Raw genomic sequence first — 19,708 nt, forward strand, 5'->3', positions numbered from 1 at the left:
AGTCCCAAACCACCCAAAGGTTCAAAGGTTAGATTGCAAACAATTGAGTCAGACTGATAAACTTAGTGATGATCTCTGAAGACAACAGGGATTTTGCCATTCAAATGGCTATAATCACAATTGGGCTCTTTACCTGCATTCTGACTACTTACCCAACTCTTCTCTGACTTGATTATTCTTTAAACTAAATATTGTACCATTATATTTATGATCTTTTCTAAACTGACTTTCAGCCATGCACAAAAATGCATGTGCAATTGTGCGGCTAATTTGCATTGACGGTTGCTGAAATTCCATCTGCAAATCAGGTATTTGTGCATGCAAGTAGCCATGTGGGCATTAGGTAAACAACTCCGGTTTGCATGTGAAAATATCTGATTTGCAAGGACCACCTTGTTACAGTATTTGCATGTGTATCAGTTCTGTGTATAATTCTAGGCTTTTGACTTGGCAGATCTGGCCCTTGAAATGCTTTTAAATTAGTTAAGTAATGCTAAGAACCTCTCTCATTACTTGTTGAGCTGATGTGATCAACTATTCATGTGTTCAAATATTTTGGAATAAAGAAGGGCAAGTGGTTGAAGTTTCAACAGTGAAAACCCTACATCTTACACATCCCTGATGTACCTTGTAATCCACATTCCCAACATGGAGTGGCTGTTATGGGACTCAGTTAGTAAAGAATTAAAGTAGGGTAATGTAATTAATGCAAATCAACTTGGGTTTATGGAAAATAGTTCCTGTCAAAGTACCTCAATTTTTTATGAGATTACAAGTTTGGTTGATAAAGGTAATAGTGTCGATGTAATATACTTCTCTAAGGCGTTTGACTAGGTATCGCATGACATTTTGATTAAAAAGCTGGAATGATATAAAATTAACATGGCACACATTAAATGGATTAAAATCTGGCTAACTGATAGGACTCAAAATATAATCGCAAATGGGGACTCATCACTGAGCGGGTGTTTTCAATGAGGTCCCACAGGATCGATTCTTTGTCCTGTGCTATTTAACATTTTTATCAATGACCTGGACGAAAACATAAAATCATCACTGATGAAATTTGCAGATAACATGAAGATTGGGGGAGTGGTAAATAACAAAGAGGAGAGTTCACTGGTTCAGTGCAATCTGGATCAGTGGGTAAACTAGGTGCAAGTAAACAATATGCATTTTAATACAGCTATCTGTAAAAAGTATGCATCTAGGAAAAAAGAACATAGGCCATACTTACAGGATGGGGGACTCTATCCTGAGAAGCAGTGACTCTGAAAAAGATTTGGGGGTCATGGTGGATAATCAGCTGAACATGAATTCCCAGTGTGACACTGTGGACAAAAGAGCAAATGCGATCCTGGGATACATAAACAGAGGAATCTCATGCACAAGTAGAGAGGTTATTTTACCTTTATATTTGGCACTGGTGTGACTGCTGCTGAAATAGTGTCCAGTTCTGTGCCCACAATTCAAGAAGGATGTTGATAAATTGGAGAGGGTTTAGAGAAGAACCATAAGAATAATTAAAAGATTAGAAAATATGCTTTATAGTGATGAGCTAAATAGATTGATAAACTAAAAGCTCAAAGAGAAGGTTAAGGGGTGACTTGATTACAGGCTACAAGTATCTACAGGGGAATAAATATTTAATAACGGGCTCTTCGGTCTAGAAGAGAAAGGTGTAATGTGATCCAATGGCTGGAAGTTGATGTTTGACACATTCAGACTGGAAATAATGCATAATTTTTTAATGGTGAGCGTAAGTAGCCAGTGGAACAATTTACCAATGACATCAATGGATTCTCCTTCACTGACAATTTTAAAATCACGATTGGATGTTTTTTCTAAAAGATATGATCTAAGAGTTATTTTGGGGAAGTTCCATGGCCTGTGTTGTACAGGAGGTCAGACAAGATGATCACAATGGTCCCTTCTGGCCTTGGAATCTATGAGCCATAATGGAGTCCTAACCCCCCAAGCAGTTAGACTCTACAAAAGTTCATGCAGCCATTTTCAGTGCATAACAATTTTTATTATACGGTCAGATATTACATATAAAAATATTGAGCCAAATCCTACAGTCCTTTCTCAGTCCTTCCAGTCAACATGTCCATTTCTGACTGAGTCACTACTAAAGAGGGCAGCCTAACAGAAACTAATAGATGAATAAGACTGGTTTCAAGCCCTCTATCAACAATTCATAAAGTGTAGTTTCAAAGCCAGACACAATGGACCTGATTCTCCTTTCACTTAAACTGATGAGAATCATTGCAATCAGTGGAGTTAAACTGCTGTAAATGAGTTAAAGGCAAATCAGACCCAGTAAAATGTACCAAAAAACAAAACAAAACAAAACAAAACTCTGCTAAATTTACAGGATGTTGATATTATTAAAAAGATGCAAGGGATTAAAATGAATATGTGCCCATGAAACGCATCCCTTATCTTACAGATCCACTGAGTTTTCTAAATACAAAATGAGGAGCTTAATGTCCAAAAGCCACATTCAAAAGAATTTTAATCTTTACTTGGAAAACTGTAAGCCACCCAGAAGCCACAGAAGTAAGGTCGCTAGAGGTCATGGCGAATTTCATTGTGAAGGCAGAACTGCTGGTGCAGATGATGCGAGGTACCAGATCTTCACTGAATTTAGATGTTGTCTTGAAAGTTTGAGTAGTTTGGAAATCCTTGTGCCTTGCCTGCATATGGTAGCAATGCATTCATATTAGTGAACAGAACAGAGAGCAAAGCTGTTGCATCAGCTCTATACTGATTATATTTTATATAAACAAGCCCTCAGCAAGAATTTCTGTAGTTAAATATGTTAGCAAGACTGGCAATTAATGTTAAATGATCTTAACTAGCAGAAATGTTGCAAAGTTTAAAAATTGCTGCTAAAGGGGCAGAGAAGTAGATTATTCTGCATTCTAACTCAGCTTCCTTGCTGTAGTGGCTATCACTACAAGTTTAGACACCTGCAGCCAGATCCTCAGCTGGTACAAATCATCACTCCTAGGCTGAAGTCAACAAACCTGCTCCAATTTATACCAGCTGACCATCTGGCCCATAAAGGCGGCCACAGTATGTTTTAAAGAGATATCGTCCCACTCAATTCATGTTACTGAATAAAAAGCAAAACCACCAGTACTGTAACAATTTTGTCTTCTGTATCTGAAAAACAGATTTCAAATTGAAAAAGCTGGAGCCTGATTCTATTCCCATTGAAGTTGATGGTAAAATTCTCATTGACCTCTGCAAGAGCTCCTGAAAACTAGACTTTTTTTTTTTAGTCAATACAGGTTCTTACATGACCCTCATCACTGTCATATTTGAGCACCTTCCAATAGTTCACTGAGTGACGTGACTCACAAGTGTCACGTTCATTTCATTCCCTCCTCTCCTATCTTCCTTCTAATACCTGCAGATTTCTGAAATTATGTTAACCTGTAATGTGTGACTGCTCCAAAAATACACATGTAACAATGGGTAACAACTGAAATTAGATTCAGACGACCATCAATGAGTTTGGAATTTGGCCTTTACTGTATGGAAACGTGTTCAGACAGATTAACACACTATAGGTCAAATTCTGCCAACAGTTACACTGCTGGAACCCTACCAAGAGAGGAGAAATCTGCTTTCCTTGCCAGACTTATATGCCAAGTTTGTATTTGTTATTTGGGGATGCACTACAACAAGGCCTGTTAGAACTGGTTCTTTTGAGCTGTATAGCATGAAATTGAGTAGATCTAGAAAAATGACAACTGGAAAAACTTTTAAAAGATTCCCTGGTGAAAACTTCCAAGGGTTCTCAACTAACCAGTCAAGACTACACGTTTATACACTGGAATAAATGGAGATGCCACTGAAATTGTTTTGTCATCTAGTGTCATTACATTTCAAAAAATTGGAAAAGCAAAGCAGATTAAGGAAACACACTACTGACTTGAAGAAATAGAATCAAAGGTAGGAATAATAATATATGACGGGGTAGCCAAACTTACTGATCCTCCAAGCTGCATAAAATAATCTTCAGAAGTTCGAGAGCTAGGCTCAGGGCGCGCCTGTCGGGGCTCGGGGCTTCAGCCCTGCAGGGCGTGCTTGCCTGGACTAAACGTAGGGTGACCAGATGTCCCGATTTTATAGGGACAGTCCCGATTTTTGGGTCTTTTTCTTATATAGGCTCCTATTACCCCTCTCCCCCTGTCCTGATTTTTCACATTTGCGGTCTGGTCACCCTAACTAAAGGGGAGGGTCTTGGACATCAGAGCTTCAGCAGGAGTGGGGCTGAAGCCCCGAGCCCTGGCAGGCATGGCCCGCAGGGCAGAGGCCCCGAGAGCCCCCCTCCCACTGAGCAGATGCTCAGAGCTCTCTCCCCCAACCCCAAGTCTGGTAGGTGGAGAATAGGGGTTGGGGTGTGGAGGGCTCCGTGAGCCGCACTTTAACTGTAAAAGAGCCACATGTTGCTCACGAGCTGTGGTTTGGCCACCCCGATATATGATGAAGAATCAAGGCTGAGATTTTCAAAAGTGACTACTGATTTTGGGTGCCTTCATTCCCGGGTGCCCAACTTGAGACATGTTAAAGGGGCCTGCCATTCAGAAAGTGCTAAGGACCTGCCCTCTGAAAAGGACTAGGCCCTTTTAATGTGCCTCAGGCTGGGCACCTAAAGCAAACTCAGTGGCCTTCCCTTCCCCCCACATACCAGTATTGTTAATATAGTGATTGATCCAGTCAATGAAAACAGCAACGTTTGTATATACTCCTGGGTAGTTTTTTCTTCCACAACCGAAGCCCCAGCTTATTAGTCCACTCAGAGTGTAAAATCCTGAATCTTCTGAAGGACAAACTAACGGTCCACCTGAGTCACCCTACATGGTAAGAGAAAATAGTTTATGTTACAAATTAACATTGCCTTTTCAATGTGCTGCCATGACAAACCTTGACTCATATGTTTGATTCATACTTAACTCATTTCTTTTCATCCTTCTTTTTTATCAAAGGCTCAAGATGTGCCATTTTTGGGGGGTGTGGGTGGGTATGTAATATGAATAGCTGATGGCACTGTTGGAATGACAAATTGTTTCACAATGTACCATATAAGTAATTTTTGTTCACAGTGAAACAGTCCCTTCCACTCACATCTCAGCACTCCCTATTTCAGAATCAAAGATCTTTCCAGTTCCCTGATAAGTACAATAGTGGTACTTTGTGTTAACTTACTGTGCACGAGTCCTTTCCCTCCTCCAGAGGGAATCCAGCACAGAGCATCTGCTGAGTCACCTTGCCAGGATAGTTTACATAGTAGTTCTGACATGTCTCAGAGACTAGGATTGGGACTTCCAGCTGCTGAAGTTTATTGGATTTTTCTCTGTCTTGAAATGAAAAGTATCTTAAAATCAGCAAAAACACAGACCCGTGATAAACACTGATATATACCTACCTCCTTCCATTGACACGAGAGCTGAAAAATACCCCTGGGATCACCACGCCCTTCCTCCTGACAACGCAGGATTGCTCTCTACTAGACATTTTCTCATGCTTTGTCCTATCTTTAAAAGTTTCAAGTGACGATGTTTCCAGTACTCCCCTTCTGCAGACTGTACCACATTTTAATATATCTGATTCTTACCATGCCCCATGCACACCTCACCATCTATGTAATCAAGAACAGATCCCAATTAACACATTACTTTTCTAGGAGCCAAATAAAGATATGATTCGCTTTCTCATGTGCCCTCTAGTGTTTTTTAAAATATATCTGCAGTATGCACAGCCCCATGAAGTGAAAAGACTTGCATACCTTCATTATGAGTACCCCACCCTGTGGTGGTGCACACCCTAGAAGGCTGAACCACCTCATCCTTCTCAGGCAGGCACACTGGACGCACGTAGTGATTAAACTCCAGGGGCTCAGTCAATTGCAATAATGCAATATCGGAATCCATAGTGATCTCGTTAAAATCTTGATGAATAATGTACTGCTTCACTGATCTTCTCTAGAAAAGGAAAGACACAGCAATTCATTGAATGAGCTGGGAGCCTGGTGCTTTAAAGCATTCCAGTTTTATGAATGTGCCTGGAGCTCTGGTGATGGTGTATGAAGAACCACCAAGATTATTAATGATTAAGGCTGCATGTCTGTCACAGAGGTCATGGAAAACATGGATTCTGTGACTTTCCATGACCTCCGTGACTTCTGCAGTGGCTGGTGCTGGCTCAGGGCCAGCAGCAGCAGTTTGGGTGTGGGAGGGGGCTCAGGGCTGGGGCAGGGGCTTGGGGTGAGGGGTGGCGCTTACCTGGGGGGGGGGGGGGCTCTCTGGCTCCCACTGGCATGGCCCTGCGGCTCCTAGGCAGCGTGGCCAGGGGGGCACTGCCCCTGCAGCTCCCATTGGCTGAAGTTTCCAGCCGATGGGAGCTGCGGAGCCGGCGCTTGTGGCAGGAGCAGCGCACGGAGCCCCCCTGGTCACCCTTCTCCCTGGGTAGAGAGCCTGTCAGCCCCGCTGCCCGGCCCCCTCTCCCAGCACCAATGGGGGTCCCAGACCACCACCACCCAGCACCCCAGCCTGCCCCCCCGAGCACCCACAGTCCCCTGGCCCAAGTTTTAGTTAGGGGGTATATAGTAAAAGTCATGGACAGGTCACGGACCGTGAATTTTTGTTTACTGCCCATGACCTGTCCATGACTTTTACTAAAAATACCCGTGACTAAAATGTAGCCTTATTACTGATTAACCGCTTGAAAGCAGCTGTCTTGTCATGATAGGTAAGGGACACACATGTAGGACATTCAGGAACTAAAGTCAGCCGAATGGGATGCGGAAGGGCTGCACATAGACTGAACTGCCACTGTTCTGTGACAACGGACAGCATCCGTATTGGCAACGATCACCAGGTCTTACAGAATGTAGAGCTAAGATACTGGAGCAGTTGTGGCTGAGCCATTCCTCCACCATGCGCTTCCCCCTTTGCACCCTGCACACTTGTGAGTTGGGAGCAGTGCTCAGAGTTTGGGGCTCACTACTGCTCACTTCCAAGTTCTGTGCTGGCACCTAAACTTCCTCATGCGCATGTGTAGCCTCCATTTATATTTGCACAGCAGCTCAACAATCTGCTGCATCCTCCATGCTACCAGTTAGTGAGAAATATTTAATGTACAAACCAGGTTTAATTAATAATACCTGACTGTGCTCTTGCTCTGTCATATCATGGAGTCCAGCAACCACCATCCATAAATCTCTGTACTGTTCCCTAAAAAAGAAGAAGAAAGCAGGAACATTCTCAGGGCTGTTCTCACCATGAAGTTTATCTAACAATCTCTGGCATGATTAATCCTTAAAAATCTAAGATTTAAGTTCAGGGGCCCAATCCTATCCCATAAATCAACGGGAATAACTTCAATAGCAGTACGACCAAGTCCTGTAACTTGGCATTGTGATTAGGCGCCGCAATAGAATAATTTGGGCCGGGAGGAAAGAGCTCGCGGGGTCTGATTCTTATGCAAAGCATCTAGAGAAACAGTAGGACATAGACATGCTAGGGACAAAACCAACACTTAACACTATTTTTTAGTTTCACGTCAGTTTTTCATTAAAAAAAATTAAAAATGATTAACAGAATCACAGATCAAAAAACACAACAGAAAAACTCTGTCATACCCTTTACAGTTGTTTCTCTTTTTGTTGAGACAACAAAAACACTGAAGGATTGACTAAATCAATTAATGCAGAACTACTAGAGGCCATATAAAGACTCTGATGGGATGAGATCATGCAAAGTAGAATTTTCCTCTGACCACAGGTCTCATAGGGTTGTTTTCTTTTCTTTTGTTTTTTTTAAATACAGCAAATCAGGACACGTGGGGTAAAATTTCCAAAGCCACCTAAGTCCCATTTTCAGAAGTGACTTAGGCAGTTCAGAGCTTAAGTTCCATTTAAAAAAATCAGTGGGGTTTAGGACCCTAAATGCCTGAGTCGCTTCTGAAAATGGGACTTAAGACTTCTGAAAATTTGACCTCTGATCTTTAAAGACAATCTCAAAATTATTTGAAAATGGACCAGAATTTCTAGGGTCAACCCTGGGAGAAGAAGCTCTGGCAGAAAGAGAGCCCCCGCTGTGGAAAGAAAACCTGATGGTAAGAACAGGAGGATCTTTGTATGTGCTTTTCATTAAATTAGAAAATGAAAACAGTCGTATAATATTCATTACAAATGATCTAGAAAATACTCGAGAGTTACAGTACTTTTTGGAAAATATATTTTTAGAGGGAGCTGCTGCTGCCAAGGTCCATGATTAACTCCTTCCATAAAAGTGTCCTCCCCAACACCGGTAACAAGGAGTAGGATCTGTGGGTTTATGAGCTTCTTAATAATGACAAGCCTATCACAACCCTCTGGGCAGATAGACCAGGCCTCCTGTTGATCTCCCAGGGTCTAAACAGATTCTCAGGGATCTTCTGGATTTGTGGATGGGCCCTGGCAGTTCATGCTATGGAGGGGCACAGGACAATCAGGGAGGAATTCCCCAGGGCTGGCAGATAGATTTGGGTACTATAAATCTTGTCAGTATCCCCTTTAGTGTCAAATTAATTGTTTGAGAAGATATTAGCTGCCCATGCTTTACACCAATCTAATAGAACAAAATCCAAACACATACATCACATTGTACATGACATCTTGTGATAAAGAACTCCCCCCAGAAATCTTATAGTATCTTCTTCCCCCGTGTACCTACTTATAATTAAAGCAGTGAGCAGCTGTGACAACCCACTCTTTGGTAAGGGCTGCTCCTCCACAGATGTGCTCGGCTGAAATCTGTATGCTGACCTGCCAAGGCCATGAGTAGGGGACAGCTTCCTCACCACCCATTATCCTACTGAAGAGAAACCTGGGCTGATTTGAAGGCACTCCACAGATGTCATCTGTTATATGGAACAGAAAGGGTTTATATACTCAAGGAGAGTTCAGTTTTCAGTTGGGGAAAGAGTTTACATTTGCTTGACTGCATTTACTGTGAGGGTAGCCTACCTCAACAACCTTTTTCCTAACCCTAAACCTCCCCCACTGCAATGCATCAAAATGTGTAGGGACACCACTGCCAAGAGAAGATGCTCGTTGCAGAAACAGAGCCTATTCATAAGAGTAAGATCATCGACAGTACAATGAATTAGCCTTAGGTCTGTAGTAAATTGAGGACTCATCCCAGTCTATAAGCCTTTAGGGGTGAAAAGACAATTTCTAAAAGTACAGGCATGTTTCTCCAGTGCCTGGTGTTATCATTTACACTAGTACAAAGTGGGTTTTTGCAAAATGTTACCAAATCAAAATAGTGGCATTTTAAACCCACATTTTACTGGTGTAAGTGAGTGCACAAGGTGCAGGCACCAGAGAATCGGGCTCTACTACTCTAAAGCCAACTCTATTTCTTTACACCTTTATTTCTTTAGTTCTTCTTAACTGGAGCATCTTAACAAGGTACAATCCTAAGCCATTCTTCTCCCCTCCTCCCCGCCCGGATTGTACCACATTCCCACTGAAGAAGGCGTATCACAGGCTGACTTACCTGGAATTTCTGTGGTGGTATTTAGACCCTCAGGAAGTGCTGCTTCATTGTTCAAATCTGATATATTTAAATCTAGCAAGTGAAAATAGCATATTAGTGTATCTCAAATGAAGTTACTCCTGGTTTTGTCACAGAGACACACTAGTAATTTCTTGTGATTTTAGAAACCTATCTACAGAGGGACAACATCTGATGATGGAAATCTTCAGTTACATTTTACCGGGAGACTTACCCAGAGCAAAACCAGGTGAAATACCAAGCTTCACTGCAGAGCCCCCATGCTGCCCCCAAGGCAAAGCAGGCTGTCACATATACACTATGCTTCAATTCTTTTACCTGCTACATGAATGAAGGAGAATGTGGCTCGGAATCCCCCAAAGGTCTCGGTTTCATCTGAATGAAAGATGATCAGCATCATGCTAGAAGTGCTCAAAACAGGCGCTGGGACAGCAAACCCACAAGACCTAGCTAAAGACAGACCCAAGATTTACAAATGATTAAATATAACGCTTTTATCATATATTTTACTGGCAACAGAAGAAAAAGGGAAGGAGGAAAGAAGAAGCACACTTTTTCCAAAACACAGATATGATTGGAAAGAAACCTAGTTTTGTATATGTTAGAATGATCTCTCATGGAACTCAGCAACAATATTTAGATCCAAATTCCAAACTTCCCAAAAATCCAAGGAGTTTGAATCCAGGACTTTGGTTCATAAATATAGAAGCCATTTGCAAAATTCAATTTTGGGTTTAGGTTTTCAGATCCCTCCCAGGTCTCAGGATAATTAGATCTTGGTCCATGTCTAACCTCAGCTATCAAGATGAGGATTTGTGGAGCATTTGTTCATAGATTTATATCTGCCAGCTCTGTTGTGGGTATTTTGTGTCCTTTTCATCATGTTTCACAACTGTGGGAGGAATACATTGGGGATTTGGCTTTCCTTGCATCCAAGCATCCCACTGTCATTAACTGACCAAGTTATTACAAAAAATTAATACAATTTAGTTTACAAATAGTACCACACCGTTAGACATTCAATGTCCCTTTTCCCTCACACCTTCTCATCTCAAAAAAACTACTGTTACCTTCCAAAGACACAAAGCTGCCCCCAATAGTACAACAACATTCTCCAGCTGCTTTCAGATTCCTCCAAACAAAGCCAATTTTGGTCAGTAAAGAGCAATCAAAGCCTACAGGTGAATTCAGCCTTGCTATGCTGCCACAAAGGGGCTGAAAGTAACCATAGGACTCCCCTGGGAAATATCCCCAGTGCAGGAATCCCACTCCACCCAATCCCATGCATGAGACGGGCTGGAGTGGCAAGGCATTGGCCATGGCAGTCCTGTACTCCTGCACAAGCCTATGGGAGCCATTGCAGGAGGTGCAAGTTAAGGTAATCCTGAGGGCTTCCTTAGACCACCAAGAACCCAACTGGTCCCCAGCAGTCCCTGAATAAAGGGAGGCACAAGCTACCTCCCGTGTCTTTGCTTCAACACTAGCACCAGCACAGGGATGAATTGGGCCGATTATGTATTCCAAGCCCTAGACAAACCAAAGAACAAGTCCTTGGGCCCAATTCTCCTCTAACTTATTGGTACACTGCCATAAACCAGGAGCAATTCCAGTGAAGTTAATGAGAGTTACACCAATGTTCAACAGGGATAGTGAAGAAGAACAAGCCCCTGAAAAGCAAACTGAACTCAGGTCACCTCAGGTGTTTTGTATAATCAATGTCTCAAACACCAGTGCTGCAAAACAAGTATCTGGCAGTATTTCCTAAGCACTGCATTTAGGATACAATTTAAATATCTACATCATTAAAATCTTGGATATGTTTCTCTATCTAAGAGAATGGATAGTAGATAATATTCCTCTGAAAAGGATCAGTGGCGAAAAATGTCAGTGTGTACTGTACTGAGAATAGTATTTGGTTCAGCATCTAGTGGCAGTAGAGGGGAATTGCTCTTTTTTGATTTGTTACTTGGCTTTACAGGCTGTCAAGTTTTTACTTGCTAAATTATAGTGTTTGGAGATACAAAATGAGAACAACAGAAGCTAGGTCTGAATTAATGACCTGGATGAAAATCAAAAAACAAACCTATTTCTTCCTCTTTTGTTACATCCTCATACGCTGTTACAGAGTCATAGGAGCAGTCTTCATTTTCCTCTATTTCAAAATACTCATATGTAAGCTTAAAAAGAAAAAGGAAAGAATTAGATTATAGAGCTAGTAGTAAGAGATAGGAAGACCTATTACTGATCTTTAATACCCTCTAAGGTCCTCTTGCTCCTCTAAGGGCAGGATACAGTCCCCTGATAGAAGATCTATGTGATATTAAACTGATGCTCTGTTTTGTCTTCAACAAAAGGCTAATAGGAGGAAAATCATTATGTTCATAGCTAATAAGAGAAATATACTTTTAATTTACGTTAGTAATGAACCAAAACACCCAATTCAAACATCCCCAAAACTCTGGAGAAATCTGAGTTTAGACAGATCCACAATTTGCAACTAGTGCAAGCAGGCCAAGCCAAAAGCCCAAGTCTAAATGATTCCAAACTTTGTTACAGTTCTAACAGATCTGAAATATCATGAGAATACAGCTGCTTTTGGGGTAGCATGTAACAGCCATGCACTGGACCCAGCAGCACTACACAAGAATTGAAGGTGCAACTAAAGTAAGCTTTCGTTGCCAGCACTTAGTGTATGACTTATTTCTTTCCAAAAGAAATTATCTGCACAGAATGAAAGGTGTAAGACCTTCCTGCATTGTACCTTGATTACATGGTTCTCTGGAGCATGAATAATCCAGTGACAGTCTGCCAGATTGTTGTAGGGCTCAGGATAGTTCATACTTTGTATCACTCCTCCTTCAAAGAGGACAGCTAAGGACCCGCAGCCAGAATCTAGAAACACATAGGGAAAAAAATCAAAGGGAATCAAGTGTTTTCCTATTAATTGTCCATCCATTAACTTCAAATCCTGACCAGCTCCCAAGCAGCGCTCTCACAGGTGAACTGTGAAAAGGGAGGGAGAATGATTTGGCCCATTACTGTGATCCATGCACAGAGGGGAGCCTCTCCCCTCAGATCATCCCCCTCCCACATGGAAAAGAGAGCCAGCCCACTGCAGTAACGTACTTCTCCCAACCCTTCAGAGAGCACTCTGCAGGTACTGGGATCCATGCAGAGCCACAGCAGAATGAGTGTGACAAGAAAAGGCCAGGGAGCTGCACTTCACCTCCCCCTATGCCCCTCAGAGATCAGGATGGAAAGGTAACATGGCCAATGGATGTGCTTCCTCCAGATGGCAATCTCCTTTAAGAGGAGTGCTGGGGGCAGTTGCCACACAGTTGCAGAAGCCTTTAAAAAGGAATCACTCTGCCAAGGAATGAAGCAAACAGAGTCACAGAGGCCTCTCTCTGCTTGATCAATGGATCTTCCAGATTTGGAGGCTGGCCCTGCGACCTGTTCCATGGGGAAAACAAACTACCCAAAAACATTTCCTCCTACTTTGCAGTCTCCCTTGGACTCCCTCCTAGGAAGGACTCAGGATCCTTTATAGCATCTTTTGCCTGAGGATCTCTGTCACTTTACAAACAAACATTAATTAAATAAGCCTTAGAACACCCCTGTGCTGTAGGGAACTGGATGTGATCCCATTTGGTTGGTGGGGAGGAAATTACAGAGGGGCCTCTCACTGAGACAATCTCTCTCCTGAGTCCTCATAGCAATAGGGTTTTTCAGGACAGTCCCCTGGTAGTCCCATTTGCAGTTAGTTCCCTTGTCCTCTCCATCCCATCATCTGCTTAGAAAGAGAACTCACACACCATCATCCTTTATGCTAGTGCTTTTTCAGCCTCAAACCAAGCCTCAGTCTGAACTTAATCAAGATCCATCCCCACTTCCTCAGGCCATGTGCCTGACAATGCAACTATATAGGCCTCAGAACAGCTAACTTCAAGAATGCATTGGATTTTATACAATGAATTGACAGGGAGGATATAATACAGCACTAACACTTACCAGGAAGAGCATCTGGTGAAAGAGCTCTGTACACCATTGAAAATCCAGTTCCAGATGCCTTGTTATCAGACACAAATTTCAGCTTTATACCATTGGAGCCGACCAAAATGGGTAGTGGAGAGTTAACCCCACAGAATCTCCCTGCAAATTACATATTTATTATTAGAGAACGATCATCTTTAAAAAAACATAGTAAAGTTAGTTGAGAAAATGTATACACATCAAAATAATAAAACCTCAGCTACAGTATTTGGTCATAAAAGAAATCAAAAGTACAGATATAACTAGAATTCTTACACCCCCTCAGTTTGGGCTTTTCAAAAGTCCAAAAGCTTTTACAGCTGTAAAAGCTAGAAAAAGCCCAAAAGCTAGAAACTAACATCCTCTGTGCTGGCCCATTACACTGGTCTACAATTTTTGAGAAGTCGTCTGCTTCAGAGATAAAATGTGCTATTTATTATGTATTTTGATGTGCTGAATTCAAATATGACAATTAAAACAAGTGATTGGCTAGTGTTTCTAAGATATTTAAGTTTTTACATTTTATGTCTATGTATATTGTGTAGATAGTAGAGTTTTAATCATAAATTGTAAACCTAGGTCTTTTCATGTGTTTATGGTTGCTTTACATAATAATATTTCACCTGTCCTGTTTATGTAACACTTTAAAAATCAGCAAAAGGGTTATATAAATAAAATGTATTATGAAACAAAAGGCAAAAAACTATTATGAACATAGTTTAGTCCTATTCAGTGTCTACTCGGCGCTTCTTGGCTTGTCTCTTGTATTCATTAAATGGAGCATCTCTTGTCACTGTCCAGCAATAGTCTGCAAGCATTGATGGGCTCCATTTGCCCTGATAGCGTTTCTCCATTGTTGCAATGTCCTGATGAAATCGCTCCCCGTGCTCGTTGCTCACTGCTCCGCAGTTCGGTGGAAAAAATCTAGATGAGAGTGCAAAAAATGTATCTTTAGTGACATGTTGCAACCAAGGCTTTTGTATGCCTTGAGGAGGTTTTCCACCAAAACCTGTAGTTGTCTGCCTTGTTGTTTCCGAGAAAATTTATTGCCACTAACTGGAAGGCTTTCCATGCCGTCTTTTCCTTGCCACGCAGTGCATGGTCAAATGCATCATCTCGAAGAAGTTCACGAATCTGAGGACCAACAAAGACACCTTCCTTTATCTTAGCTTCACTTAACCTTGGAAATTTTCCACGGAGGTACTTGAAAGCTGCTTGTGTTTTGTCAATGGCCTTGACAAAGTTCTTCATCAGACCCAGCTTGATGTGTAAGGGTGGTAACAAAATCTTCCTTGATTCAACAAGTGGTGGATGCTGAACACTTTTCCTCCCAGGCTCCAATGACTGTCGGAGTGGCCAATCTTTCTTGATGTAGTGGGAATCTCTTGCACGACTATCCCATTCGCAGAGAAAACAGCAGTACTTTGTGTATCCAGTCTGCAGACCAAGCAAGAGAGCAACAACCTTCAAATCGCCACAAAGCTGCCACTGATGTTGGTCATAGTTTATGCACCTCAAAAGTTGTTTCATGTTGTCATAGGTTTCCTTCATATCGACTGCATGACCAACTGGAATTGATGGCAAAACATTGCCATTATGCAGTAAAACAGCTTTAAGACTCGTCTTCGATAAATCAATGAACAGTCTCCACTCATCTGGATCGTGAACCATGTTGAGGGCTGCCATCACACCATCGATGTTGTTGCAGGCTACAAGATCACCTTCCATGAAGAAGAATGGGACAAGATCCTTTTGATGGTCACGGAACATGGAAACCCTAACATCACCTGCCAGGAGATTCCACTGCTGTAGTCTGGAGCCCAACAGCTCTGCCTTACTCTTGGGTAGTTCCAAATCCCTGACAAGGTCATTCAGTTCACCTTGTGTTATGAGGTCTGGTTCAGAGGAGGAGGATGGGAGAAAATGTGGGTCCTGTGACATTGATGGTTAAGGACCAGAAGTTTCATCCTCTTCCTCCTCTGACTCAAGTGAGAATGATTCTGGTGCATCAGGAACCGGCAGTCCTTCTCCGTGGGGTACTGGGCGTATAGCTGATGGAATGTTTGGATAATGCACAGTCCACTTTTTCTTCTTTGACACACCTTTCCCAACTGGAAGCACCATGCAGAAGTAACAATTGCTGGTATGATCTGTTGGCTCTCTCCAAATCATTGGCACTGCAAAAGGCATAGATTTCCTTTTCCTGTTCAACCACTGGCGAAGATTTGTTGCATAAGTGTTGCAGCATATGTGTGGGGCCCACCTCTTGTCCTGATCTCCAATTTTGCAGCCAAAATAAAGGTGATAGGCTTTCTTAACCATAGTGGTTATACTGCGCTTTTGTGATGCAAAAGTCACTTCACCACAAACCTAGCAGAAGTTATCTGCACTGTTCACACAAGTATGAGGCATCTCTGCTCACTTTGGCTAAACAGAAATGTGTCCCTTTGCAAAATCAAACACTGACAAATAAGAGAGCACGACACTGTATGATTTCTAGAGCTGATATAGGGCAATTTGTTCAGCAGAGTGATGTAAGCTTCGTTATGATTGCATCATCCATGACTTCTAGGAATAACATGATGCAATTCATATCATGTATGACGCAATACCAGCTTCAGATTGCATCATTAATTGTTTTGCCTAAAAAGCAAGTACTGTCCAAACCCAGTCATAGATTTATTCATAGATCCAGTCAAAGATGTATTTTAGTCATTTCTGGTTTAAATTGAGATCCCTTCCCTTTATAACTCACTTATCCTCCACCATTCCCAAGTCAAGGGTCGTATATACTGACCCAATAGCATATCTTGAAAACTAGAGCCAATCAACAATTTTAAGCATCATTTTCGTTCTCAGTGACCCAGAATTAGTAAAGTTTGACTACATTTATTTCAGAAGCATTTTGGCTGTAGAGCAGTGTTATCATTTCACTGAACCTCCAGTTCCTCCTGCAAACACTTTCCCCCAATAAATTGTAATAACTGGGTAATACCACTCACTCCTGCATGAGTTGTCAGCAGGCTTTCAAGCAAGGACCTTTCTTTCTTTTTTTCTCTCTTTTTTTTTTTTTTTAAAAGGCTAACAGGCTTTATTTTCTGGAATTTATAAAATGGCTCCAGGCAGCTCCCGCTTTAATATTTACAATGCAAAAAATATCAGTAAATGCACAAGGTGCTGTACAGCATGGCCACTGCCCTGGCGGAGGGCTAGGAACACTCCAGTAGCCGTGCTCGAGGCCAGGAGGGGCTCTGTCTTTTACCGAGCAGACAGACAGCTGCCCGGCACTCCGGAAAGACAGGGTGGGAGCGCAGAGTGAGCAGGGCAGCATAAGCCAGATCACTAAGAGCACACACTGAGGCAGCACAGCCTCCCGGAGCTCACAGCAGCAAGCACATCACACTGCTGCTCTGTACATTTCAGCTCCCTTTCTCAGACGGTGGTCAGGCTCAGGTCCCACTGCTCTGGACCTTGCACTAGTGCAGCAGAAGGAATGGACCCCGATGGGGCTGCAGTGGACCGAGCTGCTCTCAGGCAAGCCTCTACCACTTGAGGTTAAAGGGTAACTCCATTAGCTAGCGGAAGTAATAAACTGCAATCATCTAGTGGCCAAGCTCCTAGAGGGAGACATGACATACAACTTGCAAGCATGAGTTCAGTGTGATCAGTGACATCACATACACGGTCTGAAACCAGTGGATCCAGTTTCTATTATAACTTTAAATTTCATTGAAGGACTCTATGAAAATATTTCATAAAATCACTGAAAAACAACTCACCAACAAGTCTGTCATCTTTCGAATACACTGACAAAGAATCATAGCCACAGAACGTGTCTGACTCCACATCAAAGTGGGAGAAATTAAGTAGTATATGCATTCCTTCTGGGACCAGCAGAGTCCACACACACAACCTGCAATGACATAAACTGGATGAGTTCCTGTCTGCAATCAAACAACAAACTACAGCTGCAAGATCATTGCATGTAGCTTCTGAAAAAGGAATGCTTGCATCTACTTACTGGTTGTTTTGATAGAAATGTTTGGGACTTTCTGGGAAACGTAATTCACCTTCATTGCTGGGGAGTTTACCATCCTGGGTGCTACATGATGCTGCATTGTGGGGGTTTGAAATGAAACAACAGAAAATCAGGTTTGACATACAGTCATCTGCTACTCTCAAAAGCTCATCTAGCATGTAAGGAGGATTACGAGATTACAGTTTTAAAATTTCTCAGATACATTTTTGTCACAAGATTAGATTTGTATTGTGTCTCCCTCCTGCTTACCCCTTTATTCACAGGTATGTGAACAGACAGCAAAGCTTTGATGCACAGTGAGGCCCAGAAAAAAAACAACAATCTAAATCCCTTTATAAGAGCATTAGTGCAACATTTTTATTATAAGGACTGTCAAACAATTAAAAAATAATGGCAATTAATTGCAAGATTAAAAAAAATAGTCACAATTAATCGCAGTTTTAATTGCACTGTTAAACAATAATAGAATACCAATTTAAATGTATTTAAATATTTTGGATGATTTCAACTACAACACAGAATACAAAGTGTACAGTCTTCATTTTATATTTGTGATTAAATATTTGCACTGTAAAAAAAACCAAAAAACTGTATTTTTCAATTCACCTCATACAAGTACTGTAGAGCAATCTCTTTATAGTGAAAGTGCAACTTACAAATGTTGAATTATTATTATTATTATTTTTAACATAACAAAACAATGTAAAACTTAAGATCCTAGAAGTGGAAGCATGAAGGGGCATACGAATATTTAGCGTATCTGGCACGTAAATACCTTGCAATGCCGACTACAATAGTGCCATGCAAATGCTTGTTTTCACTTTCATGTGACATTGAAAATAAGAAGCAGGCAGCATTATCTCCCATAAATGTAAAACTTGTTTGTCTTAGTGATTGGCTGAACAAGTAGAACTGAGTGGACTTGTAGGAGGTGAATTGAAAAATATACTATTTCTTTTGTTTATCTTTTTTACAGTGCAAATATTTATAAGAAAAAATAATAATATACAGTGAGCACGGTACACTTTGTATTCTCTGTTGTAATTTAAATCAATATATTTGAAAATGTAGTAAAACAACCAAAATATTTATAATACATTTAAATTGGTAGTCTATTATTGTTTAACAGTGTGATTAAAACGGTGATTAATAGTGATTATATTTTTTAATCTAGTTAATTTGTTTTGCATTAATCACATGCATTGACTGTGATTGACAGCCCTATAAATAAACCTACTTGTTTACTGAAGAGTTGAGTACAACTACATAGTGGAAAGGAAGAATGCAAACCACAAACTCTATTTTTTACATATAACACTTTAAAATATGCTCACTCGGTTTCTGGTTCTCATGTACTATTTGAGTTTTCATTCCTACACTGCTGGGGAATATTTAACTATTTTTTAGAATATCTGTTTACAAGGAATGCAAATAAAAATGAATGAAAACATTTATTTTCTTATATTAGGTGCTCTAAAGGATTTTTTTTCCGAATCCCATCGACCTTTCTGAGGTCAACCATATTTAAGCACACTCTTAGGTGCTTTCCTGAGTAGAGACGTAAGCATGAACTTAAACTTTAAACACATGCTCAAATGCTTTGCTGAATCAGAGTTTAATTGTTTACAAGATCAGACCATAAATATGTATTTTCCCCCATCATAGCTGATGTAACAATTATAGAGTTTTTATATCATTTGCTTAATATCTCTAACACAGGTAGAAGTTTAAAGAACTCACCTGTAGAACTTTTCATTTTCAAATCTAATTTGGGGAAGGAAAAAAAGGGACTTTAGAGAAGCACTTTCAGCGTCATGACAAATCTTCTGTACACTTTGCCTTTATCGGAATGAATAAGTTTGTAAAAACTACAGTGAATTTTAATCAGACTTCTTTTTTCAATCAGCAATTGCTAACTCTGGGCCAGACTCTTCCACCTGTAGGGCTTGTCTGCACATGAAAGTAATTCTGGAATAAGGTGGGGGTGTGAATTTTAAAATAGGTGTTCCAGAATAACTCCATATGTGGACACACTTATTCTGGAATAACAGCACTTTTT

At 41.1% G+C, this 19,708-nt stretch overlaps 1 protein-coding gene across 1 annotated transcript in view; it reads right to left on the minus strand.

Moving 5' to 3' along the window:
- Nucleotides 1-2,649: 2,649 nt before the first annotated feature.
- OVCH2 (ovochymase 2) overlaps nt 2,650-19,708 on the minus strand; it is a 30,518-nt gene continuing 13,459 nt past the window's right edge. The window contains exons 8-21 of the mRNA XM_065404231.1: nt 19,390-19,413; nt 17,632-17,722; nt 17,390-17,523; nt 13,590-13,730; nt 12,340-12,470; nt 11,662-11,755; nt 9,897-10,028; nt 9,561-9,632; nt 8,733-8,919; nt 7,181-7,250; nt 5,804-5,999; nt 5,224-5,375; nt 4,706-4,871; nt 2,650-2,699 (exon numbers count right to left, since the gene is read on the minus strand). Of these exons, the coding sequence (XP_065260303.1) occupies nt 2,650-2,699; nt 4,706-4,871; nt 5,224-5,375; nt 5,804-5,999; nt 7,181-7,250; nt 8,733-8,919; nt 9,561-9,632; nt 9,897-10,028; nt 11,662-11,755; nt 12,340-12,470; nt 13,590-13,730; nt 17,390-17,523; nt 17,632-17,722; nt 19,390-19,413 (1,640 nt within the window). The remainder of the gene's footprint in view (nt 2,700-4,705; nt 4,872-5,223; nt 5,376-5,803; nt 6,000-7,180; nt 7,251-8,732; nt 8,920-9,560; nt 9,633-9,896; nt 10,029-11,661; nt 11,756-12,339; nt 12,471-13,589; nt 13,731-17,389; nt 17,524-17,631; nt 17,723-19,389; nt 19,414-19,708) is intronic.

The sequence above is a fragment of the Emys orbicularis genome, chromosome 4 (assembly GCF_028017835.1).
Source record: "Emys orbicularis isolate rEmyOrb1 chromosome 4, rEmyOrb1.hap1, whole genome shotgun sequence".
NCBI lineage: Eukaryota > Metazoa > Chordata > Testudines > Emydidae > Emys > Emys orbicularis.